Raw genomic sequence first — 26,047 nt, forward strand, 5'->3', positions numbered from 1 at the left:
GATAGAGGCGATAGCAGGCGAACAGGCGATGGTCGAATAGTGGGCGGAGGAACGTCGGCCGAAAAGATAAAAATAATTCATCTTTTGGGCGACGTCAACCGGCGATAGTGTGCGATTCAAGCGATGCTCGCCGTTGGTCTCCGTTGGTCTCCCGCTGTTAAAACGTACTGTAAGACTGAGTGAATGAGGGTCTCAGAAGGAGCAAGAATGTGAAAAATGTTAGTGAGGGATATAGAGAAATCTAGTCTTCCACGTTACATAAGTGTGCTTTTTCTATGACGGTGTCTGTGTCATGACAGGGCAGCACGTTTGCACGTGCACACAGCCTACACACGCTCCCACACCACTACCATCATTCCTCTGAGTGCCATTCCAAACTGACCTCTCTGCTCTTCAGTTTAATTACACATTGATTTGTAAATATCCAACGTAGGGGGAATCCAACTCACTCTCCCTTCCCTGATTTCCTCCCACCTCCTCTCCGTCTGTCTTTCCTCTTCCTTTTCTTTCGTCCCCTCAGCCCCACCACCCTCTTTCTGTGTTCATTGTGTGTTAATGTCCTCATTTTAGTTTTTGCACGATTCGATCCATCATATAAATGTGTGTCCTGACAGTGTAGGTCCCATTGGGTTGGGTGGAGGAGGTTAAGGGGAAGGGAGGAATGATATCAGCTTACCATACAACCACTTCCTTTTTGATTGGATGAGGAGTGTGTGGGTGGTTAATCATGGGATGGACAGAGCAGGGGATGTGTTGGCTGATGGCTGACGTCCAGGCTGACTTACTCGCTTAGGGGTGGAGTAGGGTTCAATCAGAATCTCTATTGCAAAGCTGTGCCAGGCCAGAAATCATTGTTGCAGAGCAATCAGAAACGATTTTTACTTTGCACAATTAATTATATATACCTTTTCTTTCTCTCCCTTTATTGTGTTACGCTGATGTTGCTACTGCTGAAGCCTAGGCTTCTTATTTTGTCTTTATCTTTGCAGTGCAGTGAAATGAAATCATCATGTTGCATTTCTTTACTCCTGACCCAAACCAAAAGTCAGGGCAGAGACTGTACATTTTGTCAGCCTCTGTGTGCTTGTGGGAAATCACCAGGTGATATGTCTGAATGTGTGACTTCATGACTTGTGAAAATAGCCGATCAGGGCAGGAATCTCATGGAGGGCCCCAGTTAGGCCTTCTGCTCATCAAGAATGTATGACATAAGGCCTTGATGCCCTCGTCCCACTGCCCCAGCTGATTTCACTGTTTCCCTCTGTCCCTTTCCTGTCCATACATTTTTTAAACGGTGGTTGAGATTCTGAATTCTTCTTTGTTCACAATGTGTAGCAGGGTATGAGTATGCTAGACTTTGTGAACTTGCTTTTTCTGTTGGAATATTTCTGAAACGTTTTGCAGAATATTTGAAATGGTTTTGTATTTCTTTGTTGTTGAATGTTTGAAATGGTTTTGAATTTCTTTGTTGTTGAATGTTTGCCTATAATTACATTATAGGCTGACATTAATAATGTCAGGCTGAAATTGGTTACAATAGGGGCCAGAGGGAACATTACATGCTCACCCTTTAGTGATCAGGCCTGCAGGCAGAGTATGTGGTATAACTGCCATGTAGAATTGTAGAGGGTGGCTGAGGCCATACCCATTTCTTATTCTCACTGATTTGCTTTAAATGAAATGGAGCTTTTGTGGTTGTATGGATTTAGATTTCTAAACAGATCTGTTCAGATTCTGAACTAACTGCATGCTAAGTTATCACAGACCAGCCACTTTTCCTCCCTGTGAGGTAGAAATTGCCCCAAATTACAAGCTAAGCTTTGTAACTCTCTTTCTGTTTCACTTCCATTCTCCCCTTTCTGCCTCTGTGTTTGTCTCACACTCCCTCTCTCTCCCTCCTGTCTCTATTTCTGTATCTGTCTCTCCATCTCATAGTGGTGGGCAGACAGGCGGCATGACAGAGGAGAAATGCCCCCAGCTGGTGGACTACTTTGTGGTGGCGGGGCTCGACCCGTCGGGCTCCTGGACGCCCCTGGAAGAGGATGGAAAGAACTCGTTGTCTTCCTCCTCTTCGTTGGCCAGGGCGGTGGACTCCATCACGGACCTGGCTGTGATCGCTCGCGGCCTAGGAGAGGAGGTCCCAGAGGGCTTCACCTGCATCGAGAGGACCCCCAGTGGGCACCCGGCAGAGCTGAGCGCCGGCCTCATAAACAACCCTCATCTTTACCTCTGCTACCGACGTGGTCGAGACAAACCACCCATATTAGATCTGGGGTAACAAATACAATGCACCCACCCACACACATTATTATTATAGTATACATTTCCTTCTGTTCTGTAGCACTAATATCTATTTCAGTCTATTTCACGTCAATGAGTTGAAGAAATTGATATGAATATATTACATCTTGTACTCTTTGCTTTGGTCTTGTACACTTTAATTGAGGCATGTGCTGTTAAATCAGAAATCATTCAGTGTATTCATGTGTCTCATTCATATACCTAATCGAATTCCTATTAAAAAGCAAATTTTAAGAATTGGAAGAATTTGCATAAGAAAAAAGTTAACAATGAGTGATGGGTATGGTCTGTGTGTGATGAGGCAACTTATAGCAAGACTACTCAAGCCTAGTTCAGAATAAAATGCTACGTTATGAAGAAAGCAATTATCAGGCCAATGCCAATGATTTATTTGTCGGTGCAATTAGACCACTGAATTCTCTGCAGCCTAATATGCAAAGAGAGAGAGAGTGTGAGTGGAGCTCTATTGAGGCACCAGGGTAAGAAAAGGGGACATTTGACTGACACGTTGGAAAATCGAATGGCAAAATCTGACCAAATGAGCACATTCCAGAGCACTGTCTATGTTCTTTCAGGATCCAAGGAAATGTAATGTAGTTTGCCCCAATGCTCCAAACACAGGCTTAAATATCTAACCTAATATAACCTAGGGCTACTTTGGCAAAACTACAAATATGTGCCATGACTGAATTAGGTGTTGCCATTGTGGTTTGCTGTAATGTAATAATACAGCTATGACAGCCAGCAAGCGTGCGTATAAACCACGCAGCTGGCTTGAAAGTACAGTGCAAGGCACACATAGGCAAAACTCACACTTTAAAAACATGGAAATTCAAGGAAAATAGTATGAAAACTGTTTTATGAGTAGTGAGGCAGTGCCTCTTCTACTCCTTGCAGTTGGATGCCTGCAGTCTTGGTGGTGTAGGAATTTAAGCTCATAGATTTATACTCATTTCAGTTGCATGTTTTGAGTGTAACCTAAATGCTTAAAATGTACCGTAGCCTCCGTAGGTGCCTTGTGTCTCATCCAATTAATGCACATTTTAATCTGCTTGAACACGAGTTTGAATTTGACTCCCGTAATGTCTCGCATGCCTCTCCTCTCTCTGCCCTTAGTTGCAAGGCCTGAATTATAATAGGATAATTACTTTCTATAATTAATTGGGAGCATTATCCAGTGTGCTGCTGACTATTATGATTTTTGTTTCAACAAAGTTGTTAATTGGAAAGACATGAAGCAGAGGAGACATAGTACACAAATAGAGACAAGAGGAAGCCACCATAAGAAAGACTAACGGACAGAGTAGAAAGAGAAAGAGACGGACAACATCATAGTTAGAATCAGTTCTAACTATCTGAGGTAAGAATAACAATGTGAAGCATATAAGGAAAAGATATTTCAGGCCCTGCCCTGCCTTGCTTCACACCCGTGTGAAGTGAGGGGCGCTAATATATTAAAGTCTAACTCATGTTGATTAGGTGACAAACGGTGACAAAACAAAAATGTAATTCTCTTTATTGTTAATGGTATTTAATGTTTGTGTTAGGGACAAGATGCCGTAAATATTCCCTTCATTGTCAATGGCGTTTTTAAAACAAACATTGTACTAAAACAAACATTAAACCATTATAGGAGGGGCCACTAAAAAAATTGAAATATTTCCAATGTTAGTTCAAACTAAAACAAAAACTAGGTTAATTTATATAACTGGTAATGAGCAAAAGCAGCACGTGCATTTGGCCAATGTGAACTAGAATGTCTCTGACTGTGTATTATTGTGTCATCATCACCATTGGGCCTGCTGGTACAGTAGCTAGCTTGTCACACACATAACAAAGCCTTCCCGTTGTGTCAGTCATGCACAGAATGAGAGAGAGACAGACCATCACGTCTTAATGTCTGCATGCTGCTCTGTACATGTTATGTGGTTATGTCTTTAATGGAAGAAAACTGTCCAACACTGTCATTTTTTTATACTTGTAATCATTGGTTTGATTTAGTGGCTTGTTCTGCACATATAAGAATATCAGACAAATACTGCTTGCCTCTTTTATCCATGTATAGTGTACTGTCCAGTTCTGTTCCACATCATTTTAGTTTACACAGTAGACTAGAGCGTATGTGTGTTATGTTATATGCATGTTTGTTTTAAATCTGCGTGCATAATTTGTTTGCCTTTTGCATGTGTGCAAATGTAATCTTCTCTTTATAATATTGCCAGCTCAGAAGTCAGTCAATATGCTGTATGATATAAGACACAAAACAGTCACATTGTGTTCAGTTCATGCAATGCATAATAGAGGTTTGAACTTACATAATATTGGATTATATAATGCTGCTATGGAAGAGAACAGTGCTGGACACCATCGTTCCCTTCAGAGGATTCATGTAGCCTCTGACTGCTATGGTTATATTCAACAGCTATACATTATGCTCACTAAGAATGGATTTATAATACTATCATCAATGAAAGGAATAGACTGGAGGGACCGAAACGTTGCATTAAAAAGAAAAACACTCTTGTACTGAGCAAATATACAGTGTGCGGGTGCATTCTATTCCTTTCATTGATGTCCACTGGCCTACGCACCTGTGCAGACGCCTGACTTCTAGGTGTGAGAAAGTTTTTTCCTACAGTTAATACTATCATCAACCATCACACTGTACACTCTTGTAGCTTAAGCTTATAAATAGGCTGAGAACTGACTAGGAATCTTCTCCTAACATCTATCTCATCATATTAGTAATCTCTGAACATGTGAGAACCTGATTAAATGAGGCAGTGTTATAGCAGCCATGCTCCTCCCAACATACAGTGTAACCTGACACCTTTTCATGGGATAACATAGTCGCTTCCCAAATCGATACAAAGTGCTTTCAGGGGTAATGTAGTGCAATTTACCCTGCTTATAGTGTTACTGACTGAGAGGCTATCTGTAACTGTAAATGTCTTTTTGATTATCAAATAAAATATTATGTTCTAGAATCCCTGGAAACCCTTTGTGAGTAACTCGATCCAGTTAAATAAAGTAGGGAGGTGGAGTCTTGTAGTCACGTAGACATTATTATTCATGTTTATTCCTACATTCACACATACACTCACACGTGTGTGCACTCACACATTCTGCCCCTTTCCCCTGCACATGGTTTCATTCAACAGAAATACCATACAATACCGGTATTGCAAAAACTGAGTGTTTACAGATGATGGGTAGATTGCATGAGGAATGAGCCTGGCATACAGTAGATACGATGTATGCACTGACAGATTAGCTAAAAGGGGTGATGTAGCTAAGTTACAGAATGTTAATCAACGTCGTCGTCCCGTCCCCCCCACCACCAGGGTGCTGTATGAGGGTAAGGAGCTACTGAAGCAGGGCTGGTATGTCATTGAGACCACGCCCTACAGCCGCTCAGCCAGTTTGAGCACCGGAGGGGGTCCCGCTGCCCACCGTGTCTACCTGACCTATCGGCGTGCCCCGGAATCCCAGGCCCTACACACACTGGGGGTCACGGACATCTCATTGCTGCTACCCAGCAAGGGCGAGGTGGCCCCACACACCTTCTGTCGTGTGGACAAGAACCTCAACACGGGCATGGTGAGATGTTCTTCTAATTTGTGTGTGTTCGAGTTGTTGTGAAGTCTTCTGTTGGTGCAATATTTCTTTATGCTTTTAACGTTTTATCACAACATAACATTTTCATCACAGCATTGTTTGGTTTGTTGTTCATGTCATTAGAGGATAAAGTGCCATTCACACTGAACTCTATAACTATAACGATGACTATACTGTAACTATATCATTCACCTTTGTATTTTTATAGTCTGTGTAAACTCTGCAATCCACGGCACTTTAGTGTTTTTTTCATAATGTTTTGTTTTGACTTGCTTGCTAGAGTAAGACTGACCTTTTGCCAGCTTTTGCCTTCTCTGTCTTGTGCTCCCTCTATTTTTCCCTCCTCTCCCATTCAATAACTTTCATACATTGTCTGTGCGATCCTATCATACTCACCACATCCTCAGTGTATTTTCAATCACATTTCTCATTTGCACATATTGTCTTCTCGTCGTTGTCTTCTGCGTTGTCTCCTATCTCATTTCATTTTTCATTTTCAGGCCTTTTAGATCCCTGGTCTCAGATGACACATTTCTGTTGCCTGCAAACTGATGCTATTGGCCCTGGTGTGATGAAACATTAACTACTTAAGCCCAGTTATATTCTTCCACGTATGATGGTGTCATGCTGCAATCAACAAGCTCACAGCATGTTGCATTGTGAGCTTGTACAACTGCTATTGTTGCTAATTTAAACGGATGTTTGAGATTTTGTGAATTCTATAATGGACAACAAAGTCTTATGCACACCTGTATGCTCTGAGGCGGGTGCGTAGTGCGTTGGCAACGTTTCGGTCAAAGACTTTGACCGAAACGTTGCCAATAAAGTTCGTATTGCAAGTGCAGACGGTGAATTCTATGACATTGCCACCAAAAAATGGACTCCAGGTTGAAAGTTGTTAAGTTGCAATGGTAAAACAATAGTTAGAAAACACAGACCAGATGCTTTATTGTGTTGTGTTGTGTTGTGTTAACAGTGGGGACCAGCTTTATACTTGTGTTATAAGAGAGCTGTGGCTAAAGCTAATGCCCTCGTCTATAAGGCAGGTGAGTACGGATGCCAACTGATGCACATTCATAATTGTAGTACATCTTCCCATTATGCAGAATATTATTGTGTGCCTTCAGGATTTGGTTAACAGGAATACATATTGAATGATGTATCTTTATCACACTAATTTGCAAATCTATACTGTACATGTACTGTATGTGTGATTTGTGTGTCAAATAAAGTCATTCTCTATATGATTTAAATTGACTGTCCCTTTTGCTGTGTGTGTGTGACTGTGTGTGTGTGTGTGTGCGTGTAGATCTATTAAGTCGGTATCCGGAGGAGGACTCGGAGTCGTTTCCCTTGCCAGAGTCGGTGCCAGTCTTCTGTCTGCCCATGGGCGTCACCGTGGAGAGCTGGCCTCTCAACACCAAGTACCAGCTGCCTGTCTTCTCTACCTTCGTCTTTACCTCTGCCTCGGGGGATAAGGTGGGTTCACGAGGTTAACCCCCCCCCCCCCCCCCCATGTTGCACCCCTATTGGCTTTTAGCATCCATCCTACATCCTACTGGTTTTGTCCCTCTCAGGTGTACGGAGCAGCCATCCAGTTCTATGAGGCCTTCCCCAGGGAGGGTCTGTCTGAAAGGCAGAGCATTCGGCTGGGCCTGCTCAGCGTGGTGGACCGACGGCCCATCACTAACCGCACGCTGCAGGTCAAGAAGAGCATCTGTGTCCTCTCTCACTGGCCCTTCTTCACCGTCTTCCAGAAGTTCCTCACCTTCGTCTACCGCTACTCCATCTCTGGACCCCACGTGCTGCCCCTAGAGAAGTCAGTAGCTCTATCTATGCTGCCACATTATATGGAGACTGGGGAGAATGTATTATTGATTTGAGTGAGATGAATACACAGGACCACAATGAAAACAAGCCCCTAAGGCTTTTAGTGTTATCCTTTTGGCATCATTGTCAAATCGTACCACTGCACTATTTGCAAACTGTTTTCATTCAATCAATCAATGAAAAGGTCATTTGGTGAGCAGGAAACAATATCCTGTTGAATAATCAAAGAAGGCATACCGGTATTTTTATTCTTGTACCTCTATACAACATACATAGTATATATACAGTATATAATATAACAAACATCAAATAAATGTAGGTAAAGCCTAACATAAGTCATGAATTATCCAGGCCCTGACAAATATGTCCTGGCCTTTTGGATTAAGCATATTATGATTGACATGTTTTGTTAATCCCAAATCTCTCTGTCTATCCAGACACATCTCCAGCTTCATGCACAACGTCCCGTTCCCCTCCCCGCAGCGGCCTCGCATCCTCGTGCAGGTACTAACCACAGCACTTAAAAACATTTACTGTAGGTGATGCTTTCATCCTGACTGACAAAAGACACGGTAGGAAAAGTTGAAACTCTTAGAGGGTGATCACACCAAAACGTGTTGCTACAGACACAAAAAAATAACTTGACTTGGCAAAACAGTGAGTGCATCAGGCAAAACAGCATGGTGTGGCTATGGAGGGGGCCTGTGTGCATAACAGGGTCATGATGAATCACACGGAAGAAATGGATTAAACCAGACACTGAGTAATATTTTTCACATCTATTGTCTGGACTGTGTAGTGTGTACGTTTGTTTTGCAACTAACACCTTTTCGCAATGGTGCAGGAAAAAGGTAGTAGGAAGTAATGCAAACAATCGTTTTGTCACTAGTTTACCCGCAGCCTAGTCAAAGAAGACATTGTGGTACTGTACTACGTACTTAAATGCTCCACTTCCTCCCTCAACAGGAAATAAATGGGGTGTTGCAGCCTGAAATGGGTAACACAGCCCTGTGCTGTCATTTCACTATTGTGGACATAATCTTTGCAATAGGAAGTAGAAATGATCGGTGTGTTACATGGGGGATCTTCAACTGTGATTCTACGCGTGAATTCCGTTTGTGTCCGAGCATAGGCATGGCTGAGGCATGGTAACGCCCCACCTGCCTGTGATTGGTCTACTGACACTGTCCGTCTTGACTGTCCTCCGAGACAGTTACTCTGTGGTGATATTGAGAAATAAATAATAGGCTACAATAGAATGACAGCTTGACACGCGTGACAGAATGCAGCCTTGTAGCTAATTTGTAAGTTTTATTTTTGTAGAAGAGGCAAACTTATTGTTTATGCCGTTTGCTTTGATAGTGCTGATTATCGTGTATTAATCTAATTATAGTAAACTAATACTATTACACTAAAAAAGATGAAGGGAAAATAGACCAAAGTTTACACAACCAAATCAAATCATATTATGGCGTGCATGTTCAATCAATTATTCCATCAAAGCGAACGGCATAAACAATATTAGTTTGCCTCTTCTACAAAAATAAAACGTACAAGTTAGCGTTCTCTCTCTTGTATCATACCATAGGCTACTACTTGTATTATTTCCCACCACGGAGTAACCTCGCATCAGACTATATCCAGGCATCCAGCATATCCACCTCGGAGGACAGTGTCGGTAGGCCAATCACAGGCAGGCGGGGCGTTAACATGCCTATGCTCGGACACAAACGGAATTCACACTGATTCTACACACAGTGCTTTAAATCAGTCACTGTAATCAATGCATGGGTGAATTGATTTTTCTTCTGACCTGTGTGTGTGTGTGTGTGTGTGTGTGTGTGTGTGTGTGTGTGTGTGTGTGTGTGTGTGTGTGTGTGTGTGTGTGTGTGTGTGTGTGTGTGTGTGTGTGTGTGTGTGTGTGTGTGTGTGTGTGTGTGTGTGTGTGTGTGTGTGTGTGTGTGTGTGAATAAAATAAATGGTTGTTTTATGGTTATGGGAGTTAGTTTTACAATTAGGGTTAGACCCTAATTTATACATAGTTTTGTGCTGACGTCACACACTGACAAATAGCCAATTTACAAGCTTTGAGCTTGTAGATTGCTATTTTCAATGCCACCCTAAAGTGTTGATGTCCTCACAAGTATAGTAATACAAACGTGTGTGTTTCATACTGACTCCTTCTCTTCCTCCACTACTAGCTCTCCCCATATGACAACCTGGTTCTCTGTCAGCCTGTCTCCTCTCCTCTACCACTGAGGTTAGTGACACCAGTCTATGTGGATCATTTGGGATCACTTCTTGTGTCAATATTGACTCCATAGGCTTATAGTCAACCTGTGATCATATGTTCAATAATATGCTGAATCTGATATGACTGTCTTTCGCTATGCATTGGTAATTGCAAATCAAGAACCATGTTTTTGACAGCATTTCACAATTTAGAGTAGCCAATTATTTTTATTATTACATGCAGTGACGAATATCACCCTACCCGCCGGCTTCCCTCCCCCGAACACGGGCCAATTGTGTTCGAAATCGAATTGACAGCTGACAAAGCCGCATGCACCATGGTGTATTTGAACCCACAACCTCCATGGATGTTGGCAGGGACTTTACCACTGCGCCACCCAAGCACCTAGCATTTCACAATTTTAACCACTTAAACCGTACAGGGATTTGGTAATTGCCGCAGAAATGTTGCAGGTATCATTTTGGTATGTGGTGGGAAAATGGCCCTAGAATCACTCCTGAGGGATTATTCAGGGCAGGGGCAAGATACCCATGTACCTGTCTAGATACTTCCTTAATGTTAACGAAGTCCACACCCACACCACCAGAGGGAGTGCAACGAACCATGTACAACCCAGATTCGGCACAAACAAGGGACTAAATTCTTTTCGCTCCTATGCCACCAAAATGTGGAACGCCCTACCAACAGACATGCAAATCCCTTGACTCCTTCAAAACCGCTCTCAAAGGGCACCTACGGACGCCTGCAATTCGAAACTGGCCCCCGTAAAATCTGAATCCCCACCGCCCACCCCTTTTCCCCCTCACTGTATAAGTTTCTTTTCTCTTTTTACCTCCTTTATGATGAATTCCTGTTCTGTTCTTTGACTATATAGAATTTGTACGTCTCTAAATGTTTTGATGAATTGAACAAGGTGGACCCTCTTGTAAACAATTGTAATGCTTAATTGGGTCGTCCACTCACTAACAGTCTTTGTATTGAGTTTGTGCTTGAAATGTACTGCAAACTGTTAATAAATATTTCAATCAATCAATCAAATCAATTATTAACCTAGTTGGGGAGCTCCATAAGTACCTGAGCTCCATAAGTACAGAGCCAGATTCTTCTGCAACTGCTTTAATAGATTTCATTCATTATTCAACCCTACAAGAGCATAATTACACATACATTCATACGCAAACAGTTCTTGTGCTCACAACATGTTGTGACAAGTTATGTTTTCACAGTATTGGTGTAGTAACGCATTAAATAATCTTCTTGAAAAAACAACCGCTTTTTTCAGTAATCATAAACTGTAAGTAGTGTTTATGGTTTAAAGGGGATATTCAATATACATCAATTTAGAATTGGGAGCTGTGATGAATGGAGTCCCACACACATTTATACACATAGGCATAGCCAGAATGCTGCCAGTCAAACAACAGTTATAAACGTGACCTAAAAAAAGGTTTTTGCTAACATAGAATAAATTGTAGAGTTAAAGTGCTAAAGTGCAAAGTTTGAGGAATCATCACATTTGTTTCCTTCCTCACAGCGGTGCCAGTTTCCTGAAGCTCCTCCAGAACTTGGGTCCAGAGAACGCCTGTACGCTGCTGCTCGCCGTGCTCACTGAATACAAACTCCTGCTACACTCGCTCAGACCCGATGTCCTCACCTCTGTCAGCGAGGCGCTGGTTTCTGTAAGACTCTTTTCACAAGCTGAGATTGCTTCTGTTTATGCCAAGTGAAAATACAATGAATCACAATTTAAAGGTCTTTCCTATTCTTTTTTCCAGTTAGGGACTTTGTTTTGGACATTGTATGGATTGGATACTCACTCACACACAGTAAAATCATCTGTGTGTTGCGTTGTGAGCTTGTAGATCGGCTAATTCCATTTTGGGCGGGAGCCCCTTTTGGTGTTAGCATTATGTCATGCTTTAGCTATTGAAAAATAGCAGATCTACAAGCTCATAGCGCTTGTAGAGCTCATAGAGCTAGGTCTGCTATTTTTGAAAAATCGAAGAACGTCTGACATAGAAACATAGCTTTTTCAGAAAACTGTCAGGATGTAGAAGACATTTTTAGAATCTGATCTCACGTCAGAATGGGTTAATATCAGTAACAATAGTATTTCTAATGGGCTGTTGTTGATGTCGTTCTACAGATGACCTTCCCCCTGCGCTGGCCCTGCCCCTACATACCCCTGTGTCCCCTGCAGCTGGCCGACGTGCTGCTGGCCCCCATGCCCTTCATTGTGGGCATCCACTCCAGCTACTTTGACCTGCACGACCCCCCGAGCGATGTGGTGTGTGTTGACCTGGACACCAACACTATCTTTCAGTGAGTACTGCGGTTGCACCTTTGATTATTTTCTTAGCTATTATTCTATCGATTACTTTTTCGATTAATCGAATAATTGAGAACTGCATTTTGGTTTTTATATAAAAAACAACTTATTAAGTGTTATGTTATCAGTTCAGTATTTTTGATATATATAATGCAACATTTTAAATGTTACGTTAAATTGATTACTTTGATTAACTGTTGCACCACTACCCTGGAACAGAGGTCTAGTGGCTTCAATGTTCAAATAGGTTCTGCATCTGAGGACGTAGTAGTGGTTCCTTTTATATTTATAATGCAGTAATGGGCCAATACAACTACAATAGGTACAATAGGAACATTTTATAAAATGCCTGTTCTACTTCTGCATAATTCAAACGGACAAATTTTACTGTCATGTCATACTGTGTAATCGGAACACATTATGATGACATGCATTCAGATGCTTGAAGGATATTTTAGTGCAGTTGTTGGGCATGCGTGCATGCGTGCGTGTCACTTAATGCTGGACGTAGTCCAAGAATTTAACTGAATAGACTGCAGCAGTTGACAGATGCACTATATAGTTTAATATTGTCAAACGTGTCACACACAATTAAATAGCAATTGATTCTTTATCTCTCAGATTGGAGGACAAGAAGCCGTTGACATGGCGATCGTTACCCAGGAGGCATGGCAAAATCCTGTTCAATTCCCTGACCAACCTCCACAAGACCCTGGAGAAGAGTGAGTGACAGTACAGTACATCAGTACACACGCACACGCAGACACCGTCACAGTCGGGGATTAACCTAGTATTTGAGCTTTTTATATTTTCTCATAAATGAATACCCTATTTTTTATGACAGTGTTGTGCAAAAGCAGCCATCTACAACTAAGCTCACAACTCATCACAATGGAATGCAATGTGAGCTTACAGTATCTGCCATGTTCACTGTTATTGTTAATTGTGAAATTCTTTGAAAGTTTAAAAAAAAGGGACAGCATGTTGAAAGTGGTAAATATTTAATCAGTGAAACGTTTTAACAAGAGCTTATGACAAAAATAATTACATCGGATCCATTGGAACACAGGTTTCCGTTTCCTGAAAAGTAATGATCTTGGACACATACAAGATGTCTGCCCGCCAGCAGTGACATGCCAATTGATGTATACTGTATTTGCCACATCTTCTCAACCTCCCCTCTTCCATCCCTCTGTGCTCTGCCCCCTCCCCCCCAGTCTGTACTCCCGGTCAGGAAGAGGCCACCCTGGAGTTCCTGCTGACGGACTACGACCAGATCTATGGCCGCCAGAAGCAGCTGGAGCTGGAGATCCAGGAGGCGTTCCTCCGCTTCATGAGCAGCCTGCTGAAGGGCTACCGCACCTACCTGCTGCCCATCACACAGGCCCCTTCTGACAGGACCACGGACTGCAGCTCACTATTCAACCTGCAGGGTCAGTACGATGTGTGTGTTGATGCATTGAGGGAATCCAGTACATCTAAAACGCTGGTTCCCAAACAGTGCGTCGGGACCCATTTGTGCGTTGCGGACACCCCTTTATCCCTTCATTTTTTTGGTTTACTACATTTTGTTTTTTATTTTTTATTATTTCAAAATATCTTCAAAAAACATTCCCAAAAAAGCAACAATTTTCATGAATTAAAAAACGAATTCAATGTTTTTTCCCCTGAAATGTACAAGCTCACAGGCTCTGGTGGAGGAGACAAGCCGTCTAGAAATGGGTCTTGTCTATGAGTTTAATTGTCTGTCTTGAGCTGATCAAACATCTTTCCATTTAAAATTATAAAATTAAGTTAAGTTAAATATTTCCCAAAATATACACAATGTGGAAACAAAACAAACCCATCCTTGTCCTACTGGCAGCAATGCATGCACACAAAACTGATCTGTACAGTGGTTTGAGAGATTAGCCCCCGACAAACATACACATTACAATGGTGCAGCAGCAGTGGTGATTTATTACATTATGCCCACATTCATTTATTTTTGTTTGATTTGTCTCAAGGGGCCCAATCACACCTACTTAGTACTTATCAAATTCTAAGTCAATATCACTCAAATTTATAGTTTAATATTTTTTCTGTGGGGTCTGTGTGTCATTGTCTGTTTCTCCTGCAGGCTTCCTGAAGTCTCGGGAGCGGACACACCAGAAGTTCTACAACCAGCTGACCCGGACCCAGATGTTCACTCAGTTCATCGAGGAGTGTTCTTTCGTCAGTGACCGCCACGCCTGCCTGGAGTTCTTTGACGAATGTGTCCAAAAGGTAAGAACCAGCCTCACTCTCCACAGTCAGTCTGACATACTTAAAAATGATCATGTAAGATCCTTTCATATAAATTCAACAGTGCCAAAAATACCACTGTTGCAATTTGCAATTCAAGGTCCAGGGGCATACCTCATATATAGACTCTAATGCGGCCTGACAGTCATGGGTTCACATTCCGATCCCGACGACCTTTGCTGCATGTCACTCCCCGTCTCTCTCTCCCCGTTTCCTGTCAATCTCCACTAATACTAAAAAAGGTCCTCAGATAGTTTCCCTGATAATAGAAAGCTAAAACAGCAGAGCCGTAAGCCAACACGAAGTGACTTGATTTACTGTCATTTCTCTCAAAAAGAGGCTAAAAGTCAGCTGTGGTCTACTACTATTACTTTAACAGCTGGTCTGTGTGTCTGTTACCATGCAGGTGGATGTGGAGAAGCCAGAGGATGTGAGGCTGATAGACCTGTATGAGACCCACGGGGGAGAACATACAGTCTTCATCATGCCCCCCGAAGAGCCCCAGGAGCCTGATGGATCAGAGTGCCCTGCTCACTACAGGTAAGATGCACACACACACACACACACACACACACACACACACACACACGGGTACCCTGGTGCTTAAGGTTAATTGATAGGTTGTTGCACAACAATGTTGTATGACAACAATGCCGTCATTTCAACTGTCGCTAGTCACATCGACAGTTTTTTCAGTTGAAATTACACGACTATAATTAAACTTTATAGAGACTGTCCTGTAACCAGAATTTAATTCAAAATTCAAATCCCTATTGGTCTCAAATGGAAACAAACACTTGGAATAAAGTGTTTCCCTTGTGTCTGTCCAGCTATGAGACCTTCCCCATTTTGAGGCTGGATCTCTTTGACCGTCCCATGGACCAGCTCCGTGTCAGTGTCCCCACCAAAGGCAGTGCACCCAGCAGCCCTGCACCACGACGCACCAAACAGGTACAATACCATTCTGGCATTACTTCTGGTTTCTTCACTCCTAACGGTTTAATTGGTCTTGGCAATTAACCATCAACTTTGTTGAAAATGGCACATAACACAGATATTGTGGGTCCATCACATTATATCGCTGCAAATATTATATGCACAGTTAATCTTCTGTTATATTAAACATTATGAAAGAATTCGATCTCAAGAGAGATCATATAGAGTATGAGAGTACTTTATCACTCCGATGTTGGTGTTACAATAATCATTATACATTGACTGCCACAGGCCTTTAGGCACGCAGATTATCTTCGCGCCTAACGACCAAATCACAGCTGGGCTGATATACAACAGCACTTTCCTGTAATATTGCATAATTATTATGCAAGGTGCTAATCAGTAAGCTTCTCTCTGTGGTTTCAGTGAGTGAAGATTCTGACCCAGTTTATCCCTATGTACATTAATATTAATATTTGTTCATTAAATATTGAAAGGTTTGGGTGCATACACCAAACACGTCAGTTTGATCAGATCTCACATGTTTAAGATTCTGAAAACATTGTGAGGGGTTTCTCAGTTTCTCACACTGAGCATTTCTGATTTAATGGTTTTCATCCCAAAGCTGTGATTGTAGTAATCATTTGTATTTGAATCATTTTGCTCCGGATTAAATTGTCAATCAATTACTGTTACTTCTTAAAGCATAGTTGAACCGTGAATGGTGGAATGACATGCTCTTATAAGATTTTACGCAATGTGTTAAGACATAATGAATGAATTTCCCCCCAAACATACAAACAAGGTTAGATATATAACCTTGTGAAATAGAACGGATCACCTTTTTGTATGACACACCAACTTGGTAGAGTTCAGCGAAGCCGATTGTGAGATACACATACAGACAATTAGAGAGATTCCTGGAATTTATAAATGTATATATTGTCTATCATTCTAAATTGTACCCTTACTTTTTACATGCTGTATATTTCTCTTTTGGGAAAATACATAATGTTTTCATCAACTATCTCTGTCACTGTATCTCTGTCATTGTTTAGGAGATTAAAGTGGCTCAGAAACGGGCTCAGACATACATGAATACAGAGATGTGGTCAAAATGCCTGCTGGGCCACTGCTATGGACTTTGGTTCATCTACCTGCCGACCTTTGTGCGTGCAGAGAGCGCCAAGGTGCGCGCCCTGCACACGGCCTACGACGTGCTTAAACACATGGAGACCCGCAAGGTGGTGCTGCCTGATGAGGTGAGCACTTCATGCCGTAAATATGAAAATGTCTACTCATGCAGAATTTGAACTAAGCCCATTTAATCAAGTCCAGCTCTAATTATTCTGTTTGGTGAATGTTCAAAATGTCAGACACTCCTCACGAACATCAACCGTGAAAATAAGTTACGGGTTGGGAAGCTTTAGATCCTGCTCTGTTTCTGTTAGCTGAAGATGCAGTCTGTACCATTAGATAGACACAAAGGTACACATGCAAAGGTTGAGATTTCACAAACACCTGTCTCTCTGTTTCTGTCCATGCAGGTGTGCTACCGGATCCTGATGCAGCTGTGTGGTCAGTATGGACAGCCTATCCTTGCCGTCAGAGTCTTATTGGAGATGAAGAAAGCAGGGATCACACCCAACACCATCACTTATGGCTATTACAACAAGGTTAAAAAGTGCACCTTTGTTCTTAAGCTGCAGTGGTGTTTATTATCCTACGTATTGTGTCTAAAGAGCAAACAAAACACATCGGTGCATATATGTAGCATTTGTACTGTGTCTCTGTCACAGGGTTATTAAGCACTTCTGCACTTATACTTTGTGGTATGACGAATAGTGAAAGTTGCAAATCTACAATGGGATGCCCAAAATATGGATGCCATTTTGAAAGTGGCTAATACTGAACAAAGAGAAATAATGTATTGTCTGACAAATTCAAATGTAGCACTTAGCAGTAGCACACCAAGCTGGAATCAAAGCCTGCTCTCCAGCTCGGCAGACTGGTAGACAACCCACTGCCTTGGTGGAGTGAGTTACGGCCGGGGGACTCTTTTTTTTTTTTTTTTTTTTTTAAGATATTTTCTTGATTTTTTGAAGGGATAGAAAGTAGGCTGACAGGAAACGGGAGAGAGATGGGGGGATGACATGCAGTAAAGGCCGTGTCGGGTCCGGGAGTCGAACCCACGGCACACTGCGACTGGATTACCAGTCCGGTGCCCAGACCGTTACGCTACGGCCTGGGCCGGCCGGGGGACTCTTGCTATACAAATATTGTCTTACAAAATTATAAAGAGCATGGTTCAAAAATAGTTTATTCTTTTTCTTTTGTTCAGTACCTGCTATATTTTTTTGAATGCGGCATGCATACATTTCTTTCTTTTAAAAAAAAAAAAAAATTTTAACAGTAATTTATATACCGGTAAAATGGTAAATTTCATACACCGATGGCAGAGGAAACCATGCAAGGCACCAATCTGCACATCGAATTAGGGGTTCAGACGTTCAGAGTCTTGCTCAAGGACAATTCGACACTAACTCTGAGGGAGCCCGGGATCGAACTGGTTCCCATCCGGCCGCTCTACCGGCCACTCCCTGATCCACTGCTGCCCCATACAAACCATAGAAGAAGGGATTTTGCCTTACTTGGTCATTTATACTGTGATATTTGTCTCCTCAGGCAGTGCTGGAGAGTAAATGGCCCTCCACCAATCAGGGCGGCCGTCTCCTTTGGGCTAAGTTACGGAACGTCCTATTAGCCGTGGCCCAGTTCAGACAACCAATCAAACGCCGGCAGAAAAGTGGCTCAGTGGGGTCACGGACAGGTCAGTATCATTATTTAAATGCCTAAATTGTAAATGATGAAAATATATTGGGGATTCATAGTTCATAATTGATTGATTCCCAAACAAACATTTGAATTGGTGGATAGCAGACTTAAGTATTTTTCTAAGAAGTATGTATTCTTGAGTCAGCCTATCAAAAATGCACAACATATCAAGTCTGGCTCTAAAGGGTCTTCATTCCTCCGTTTTTTGGTTCTTTCACAAAGATGTCACAGACTGTCATCAGAGGCCTCGTCCTCACTCAAATTTGATTCGCCAGTCTAGTTGGAGTGGGCTGAGTGAAAGCTCTAGCCACGAATCACTGACTAGCCCTCTAATGAAGAGCAACAGTCTGAGCAGCATGAAGGCCTCCACTGACAGTAAGTTGCACACCTACAGGACAATTTATAAAAGCAAAAGTACAAAGTGATTTAGCAGTGTTCAATAACAGGCATTCAGTGGTCAAATACTCCTTAATCCTGTTTTCAAATTTAATTTAAATTTAAGACTTCATCATAATTTAGTATAGTTTGTAGCTCATCCTGACAAGATGAGGATGCAAAAACATTAAAAGCACGTTCACCAAACTTTTCACCAGAACTGGCTGATCAGCAATAATATTATCTGGCCTAGCATATTAGTTTGCAAATAATTTACAATATCTAACTGCAACTGGCAGTCCCACAGGCTATAATGTCAAAATATAGTCTACACCCACTTGTTAATGCTTACTATACTGTACTTTTATCCATGTTGAAATTAAAAGTCAAGCAAAGAAATGGCTTCACGTGCTGTTTCTCTTCGTGAGAGACCTTGAACAATGAAAGGGCTCCTGTTCTTTGAAAGATCTCTCTGTTCAAAAAGGAGTGTCTGTCTCCAGATAAAAAGTTTTTAATGAACTAAAATGTTCTCGCATTCCAAGGAGAAAGATTGAGACCAAACTTATTTGCAGAATTGTGCATGTAATACAAGTTTGAAGACACTAAAGATTTATCATTATTATATCCGTCTCGCCCCAGAAGTGGAACTCTCGAGAAAGACTGTCCTTCGTAATGCAACAACCAATGGTTGTAGTGACCCCGCCTCCCGCAAGCCCCCTGTGGGGCCGCGAGATACCTCAACCCTCCCCCCGGGTCCCCCTGGGGGTGTGCTGGTGCCACGCAGCCAAGTCTGTCTGTCCACCTTCTCCAAAGACTGTGCAGAGACATGCGACTCAGACCCTGACTGCAACTGTCATCCTGGAGACAGAGACGGCAGGTGAGCGAGTCTGTGTATAATATATACAGTATATCTATTATTATACTTATTTATACACTTATAATGTATACGCATATATTATTATTATTGTATTATTTCACTACATCTAAAATGTACCATCAGCTGGGGGCCGATTATCTCGGTTAAGTATCCCTTTGACCTTGGACCCTCCCCAGGCCTCCAGGACGAAGTACTGTGGGACGCAACAAGGCAGTAGACGAGAACTACAACAATGTGACCTCCCCCGGCAGAGGAGGCCTCGCGGGGAAGCTTCAGCAGCTCCTTACTCCCACTCGACACCGCACGTCCGTCCGCAGGGCTGCCAGCGTGGACGACAGGCGCCCAGGCGGAGGCGGAGGCTTTGGGAGCCGCAGGGTTTCGGAACAGAGGCAATCACGAAAGGCACAGGTGGCTGAGACCCTGCTGAGAGCTAAGGAGAGGCTGGTCAATGCAACCTCAGAGGTAAATGTTGGAATGTACTAGTGCTGTACCTGTTGTCAGTACTGGGTACTATGGCGTCAGCACCTGTTGTCAGACAGATCAAAGGTTTAAAGGTATATTCAGTGATTTCACTTAATTCAAATATCACTTATTTTTTTGTTTTGTTGTGATAATCCTCCCTACTATAGAGTGTGCTGGCCATATAAGGAGTTCCTCCCTGTCCCCAGTTAACCCCTGGGGGTCAAAAAACCTTAGGTTTCGTTTTTGACTCTCTATCCTGATTGGACGAAAGGCTGGGTCCCACAGCCAAAAACGAAACCTAAGGTTTTTTGAGTGAAATCACTGAATATACCTTTAACTGAAATTATTTATCTGAAACCAAGCATTAATGTGTTGTTGGCATTGTTGTTTTGATTTAGTTTGGAAGTGGGAAATTCAATTTTAAACATTATTAACTTTTATTAACTTTAACATAATATGTTTGGGTACTAGTTTTTTATAGAAAGTTCTGTTATCCCAGTATTGTAATACTGTGCTTTGCTATGCAAGTCATTCACAATACCGAATTTGAAATGCTTTGATTTGATGCATTGGCTGTCACAGATGTTGGTGCCTCGATGCCATCCACGGTGCTGTATTAATATGATCTCTTATAATCTCTTCATAGAGCTCTTTGTCTGTGGGCAGTGACATCGACTTGCCTGACACGCCCAGCGTGTCCTATCCGCTCCCTAGGTCCTGGGATGCCAACCAAGAGGGGGCAGGGCTAGAGGTACATTATGACAGCCTTGTGAAATAATACTTTATACACTATTACTGAATGCTGTCTCCGTTTTACCTTCTGACTCATCCTCTCTCCCTTCCCCTGCCCATGTTTCCATGGACCACGCTTCCTCTCTGTGTTGACCTCTCACACCTCGTCTTCCCTGCTGTGCCCAGGTGTTGATGTCCAGCTGCTCTCTGTGTCGGACCTGTAAGTCGCTGGTTTATGACGAGGAGATCATGGCTGGCTGGACGTCTGATGATTCCAACCTGAACTCCGCCTGTCCTTTCTGTTCCGCTTCCTTTGTCCCTTTCCTCAGTGCTGAGGTCTGTGACCTTGGTCCTGTCAGCAGGTAGGATGTTATTTTATTTACTGTAAAGTTTGCCCTGATGTAACGCCCGGGAATCGTACCCAGGTCGCCCTCATGGAAAGCCAACATCTAAACCACTAATGGGGAGATATTAGACTTTTAGGCCATCAGTCTGAGGTTGTGAGCCACTCTGCCCATCGTGTCTTTACATGACTGTCTAAGCCACGGTATGACTAAGTGATCACAGTGACTGACATTGGACGATGCTCCTGTCCTGTGTTGTTACTGGAAAATTGGTAATTAATTAAAATTGAGCAACATTTAGAAGAATATTCTTTTTTCCCCTGCATCTTGGTAATATTATTATATTTGTTTTGTTGTTATTATTGTATCTTATACGGCTACAGTTTAGATCCCATTTTAAATCTACTGTCTCAGAATATCGCTGCTCTTTCTGTTCAGTCTGGAGCGTGGCACCTGGAACACAGAGGATGAAGTGGAGAGTGCAGTGAGGCCCCCCAGTGGTCAGGAGGAGTCTTTCCCGAGATACAACTGTAATGGTGTCGGTGAAGATTCCAGCTCAGAGACCAGTGGCCACTCTGAGAGCAGCAATACTCTGGTATTAAAAACACACACATTATCTTTACAGATATAATCACCAATACACCAGCTTTAATGTATCTCAGCCTTGATGATGAGTAGTTTATTGTGTGTGCCTGCCTAGAAAACTGGCTTCAATGTTAAGTAAAATTTCTATTTCTGACTCATGGTGGTTTTTTTTGACAATCCCTCTGTACGAGAATATACATTTTTGTTTTTGTTCTCCAATGTATTTATTTATTTATCTCTACTCTATGATCCATTGATCTTAAGAATCAACTTTATCTGGGGACAGTACTTTATGGGGTTTTGTTTCCATAGGATTAGATCATCTGTGTTTCTGTATCTTAACCATCTTCTTGTTAATAGTCTCCCCCAGGGACATTGAGGAAATGTTCCTTGTAAATCCCTTTCATATCTCTGTACTTACTCGTGGGAAAATTCCATCGGCCAAATGAAAAGTAGGTTTTCTGTACCAGCCGCTCTAGCAGGCATTCAGCCAATAGCCATTCTGTTCTAAAAATATATTTGGCTGGTAAAATACTGAAAGCTGCAATGTAGTCGATGAATCTTACAATGCACCAGTCACTGTGGCCGTGGGCAAAAGTCTTTCCTTGTTCGACTGCCAGTTAACAGCCATCTGTCATTTTATTGCTCTCCCTTCAGGGTTCATCGGTCAGTGGTCCCCCTCAGATCTCAGTGGCCTACCTGAGCCCCCTGGTACTGCGTAAAGAACTGGAGAGCCTGCTAGAGAATGAGGGGGAGGGAGTTCTGGCCCAGGCTCAACTCCTGGAGAGCCACTCTATCATCTTCTGGAACATGGTCTGGTACTTCCAGCGCCTGAGTTTGCCCAGCAATCTGCTGCAGCTAGTGCGCTCCTCGCAACTGGGCAGCCAGCTCACACAGGTAACTCCAGGACCAGGCTTGACCTCAGGGTCTGATGGTCATTTAAATTGTGAAACGGTAGAGGTTAGCTTGCAAGTTACAAGATGGCAGATGAATCGCTGTATTTACATTTCAGTCTTCTTATTAGATGGTGCTGCATAATAGGTATGGGAAAGGGGTGAAACATTGAATTGAATAATTGTTTTAAATCAAAATAAAATATATCTAATACAATTTTCGCAATGTATTTTTTGACGATGTGCTATTTACAATTAAACAAAAATGTCAGTGCTTCCCTTTCCTTTCCCTCCTCACTGTGTATCAGATCTCTTTAAATAGCAGGTTGTCCTTTGTTACCTTATTTTACGGATATTCTAAAATATTTTCTAAATAGTTTAGAATATGTTTGTGGTTGAAAGTGATATGTTTTATATCTCTCCATCTCCATTTCTTATGTATGTTGTATTTTCAAATACAACATACATTTTTATCCAATCAGAAGAGAGAACCCATTCATGAATCATTAGTTAGTTAGTTCTCTCCCCTGATGAAATGGTTATCCTGATCTGAAAGTGTATTTTCTGTTTATTAATTAAAGAGCTGGAGAGAGGGGGAGACCCTAGTTACTGTAGAATACATGTACATCCCATCGATGAATAGAGCAACTCAGTAAGAAACTTCCATCTCTTGTCTATTGTGCATTTCCCCAGTCTGAGAACTCAGCGGTGAGAGTGAGGATGTTGTGGGACACTCTGGCCCCAGACATGGACCACTGGCCCCCGCTCTATGTGATCTGGAGGATCCACAGTAAGACACACTGCCATGGCCTGCCCAACACCACCATTCATTCTCTCCTGCTGGGAAAATGACATGTGGACAATTTGTTTTTTTGCAACTTACATTTGTTAAAGAAATAAGACAATTTAGATTAGTTTAGCGGAATGCAAACCTTTTGAGATGATGAGATGAGATGAGATACAATTTATTGTCAATGTACAGTACAAGTACAGCACAGCGAAAAGTATTTTCGCATCTCACCAATGGTGCAAACATGTCAGTAAGGAGGATACATTAATTTCAGAAGTACAGTAGTAACAGAGCTGAGCAGTAGTCATTTAAATAAATAAATAATGATATGAGAAGGAAGAAGAAAAACATGATCTGTCCATATTGAGAAGAAAAACATGATCTGTCCGTATTGCACAGATTTTCACAGATTCTATTCATTTTCACAGAGTCAGAATTGTATCCCCACCTCATCCACCCACCCACAGGTACGATACAAACCAAAGCTTTAACTGCAGTAAAATATTCCCCTACATGTGGACACTGTTGTTTCAACGTGGTGTCCTTTGTGCAGGTTGAAATGGACTTTTTACTGTCTTTACTTTGATAAGAAAAGTTAACATTACAGACTTCCACAGTGCTTAGCATAACTCATTAGATCAGCAATACTAACTGCTTAGCATGTGAAAGTCATGATCCAACATAACTTACCTATTAATAACGACTATTCTGACTGCTTAATATGTGAAACTGATTATCCAACACAACTTCACCTATTAACAAGGTGCATGGAATAATCAGGATGATTGGAGAACCACATTTTTAATAGGTACTTTGAGGTGTATCATGGATGTATTATTGTTTGTTTTGTAATTGTCATGTACAGTACAAAAAGAGACTTTATCTCAATGTGTTTTTACAAGTTAAATAGAGTTTAAATAAAAATAACCAAAGGATTAGAGCCACACATGTAATACTACACATCACACTCAATTTAAACACATCGCACACAACCACACAGATAGAACAACCAATCAATCTGTCAGTAGCCAATAAATTCACCCCGCTGAGTCATGTGACTTTGGGGCAATCAACACATCTACAGAGTTGGTACAGTATACAATGAGCAAAGGTAAACAAGGCAAATCCTGTATCAAAATGATGAGAAAAAAAACCGTCATCCATACCAGTTGGCAATAAGCTTTTAAAATAAAGAATGCTTTTTCTAAAAAGATCATGTGACCCTAGCAAAAGGGTTATTCTTTTGACGGTAATATACATTCTTATAGTGGGATTTCTTTGTGTGGAGTGGTGGGTGGGCATTGTATCATATAGATAATATTACATTTTAACCTGTAATGAGAACGTTACAGGTTACATCAAGAGAATATTTACCTGTTAGGGTACTTATTACTTACTTACTATTCAGTCTTCTACAGTATGTAGAAGTGTCCTTTAAAATGTTTTAGAAACACATTTTTACTTATATTCAAGGGATTAGGAGTCAAAGTGGTTCCACAAGTTAATTTATTTCCCACAGGGATCATGGTTACCGCCCTGCTCATGCTGCAGGGCGGCTCATGGTAACAAACAGCGTCCTCCTCTCCCTTGGCAGGTGGTGTGCCAATGAGGAACTACAGCTGGAGGAGACACAACCACCCCTTCACCCTGGCCTTCCTGGAGGAGGTGCTGCGCTGGGTGGGCATGAACGAGGTGCACAAGGCCATCACCCTGTTCCTGGACACTATGGCCAAGCAGCCGTCATTGGCCAAGTTACAGAGGTACATGAACCACATGAGTCGCTGATCTACAAACTCACGACACGTCTCAGTGTGACGCGTTGTGAGCTTGTAAATCGACTATTTTTAGTGAAGACATTTGGTGTAGATGGAAAGAAGCGGTCCAAGTACAATTATTCTGGTCCAGTTTACCAAGTCTAGAGTGTTTTAAGTGGTTAACCACATGAGTCCGTGTCTGGGCTAAGTACAGGCCCCTGGGGGACCCCGAATGTCAAGTTTATAGGGTTTAAGTGTTTAACACAGAGGGTTGAAAGAGCCACTATACTTCTATTTTGTGCATGCCATGTTGGGAATACATATCTAGATTTTATTGTAAGTTAGCGAAAGCTACAGTACTAGGTTTCTGGTAGTTGACTATCCATTTTCCTAACTGTACTTAATTATTTATCCATTTCCTAAATGTTATTATTTATATTTGTATTATACTGTATCTATTGTGATTATGTGCTACTTCATAGGGCATTTTTAATCATTGATGGAGCATGTGATGCAAAACATATTTCCATACGAATGGACAATGAAGTATCATCTCATCGTACATGCTCTGCATGTAATGATGTTATTACAGTATCAGCTTCCAGTAGCTTACAGTATCTTGTGTTTAATAGGAGTTTGTACAGAGAGATGCTCTTCCTCACGCTGGCAGCGATGGGCAAAGACCACGTTGGTAAGACCACCCAAATGAAGTTGATTTGATGCTATTATTCCACAACAGAAGACTGAACTATGTATAATGCTATGCATAATACTAATACAGACAAATAAATGACACTCACAATCATTTATTCACAAATGTACAATTGGTGTAGTAAATGGATTGTCACA

At 41.9% G+C, this 26,047-nt stretch overlaps 1 protein-coding gene across 5 annotated transcripts in view; it reads left to right on the forward strand.

Moving 5' to 3' along the window:
* The window catches only part of dennd4b (DENN/MADD domain containing 4B), a 43,227-nt gene that overhangs the window by 13,050 nt on the left and 4,130 nt on the right, over positions 1-26,047 (forward strand). For 2 of the 5 annotated variants that reach the window (XM_083761760.1, XM_083761761.1), the window contains exons 2-29: positions 1,936-2,274; positions 5,646-5,901; positions 6,896-6,965; positions 7,229-7,398; positions 7,497-7,738; positions 8,187-8,253; positions 9,951-10,009; positions 11,538-11,682; positions 12,150-12,325; positions 12,954-13,054; positions 13,550-13,765; positions 14,452-14,597; positions 15,022-15,155; positions 15,446-15,566; positions 16,610-16,813; positions 17,099-17,227; positions 18,237-18,381; positions 18,609-18,761; positions 19,401-19,638; positions 19,815-20,100; positions 20,747-20,851; positions 21,019-21,194; positions 21,615-21,771; positions 22,419-22,658; positions 23,348-23,444; positions 23,873-23,911; positions 25,039-25,204; positions 25,831-25,889. In XM_083761760.1, coding sequence (XP_083617886.1) covers positions 1,955-2,274; positions 5,646-5,901; positions 6,896-6,965; positions 7,229-7,398; positions 7,497-7,738; positions 8,187-8,253; positions 9,951-10,009; positions 11,538-11,682; positions 12,150-12,325; positions 12,954-13,054; positions 13,550-13,765; positions 14,452-14,597; positions 15,022-15,155; positions 15,446-15,566; positions 16,610-16,813; positions 17,099-17,227; positions 18,237-18,381; positions 18,609-18,761; positions 19,401-19,638; positions 19,815-20,100; positions 20,747-20,851; positions 21,019-21,194; positions 21,615-21,771; positions 22,419-22,658; positions 23,348-23,444; positions 23,873-23,911; positions 25,039-25,204; positions 25,831-25,889 — 4,417 coding nt within the window. In that variant the 5' untranslated portion in view covers positions 1,936-1,954. The remainder of the gene's footprint in view (positions 1-1,935; positions 2,275-5,645; positions 5,902-6,895; positions 6,966-7,228; positions 7,399-7,496; positions 7,739-8,186; positions 8,254-9,950; positions 10,010-11,537; positions 11,683-12,149; positions 12,326-12,953; positions 13,055-13,549; positions 13,766-14,451; positions 14,598-15,021; positions 15,156-15,445; positions 15,567-16,609; positions 16,814-17,098; positions 17,228-18,236; positions 18,382-18,608; positions 18,762-19,400; positions 19,639-19,814; positions 20,101-20,746; positions 20,852-21,018; positions 21,195-21,614; positions 21,772-22,418; positions 22,659-23,347; positions 23,445-23,872; positions 23,912-25,038; positions 25,205-25,830; positions 25,890-26,047) is intronic. The other 3 variants (XM_083761762.1, XM_083761763.1, XM_083761764.1) reach the window with 3 other exon arrangements.

The sequence above is a fragment of the Protomyctophum parallelum genome (genome assembly GCF_964188405.1).
Source record: "Protomyctophum parallelum genome assembly, chromosome: 3".
In the NCBI taxonomy this organism is placed as follows: Eukaryota; Metazoa; Chordata; class Actinopteri; order Myctophiformes; family Myctophidae; genus Protomyctophum; species Protomyctophum parallelum.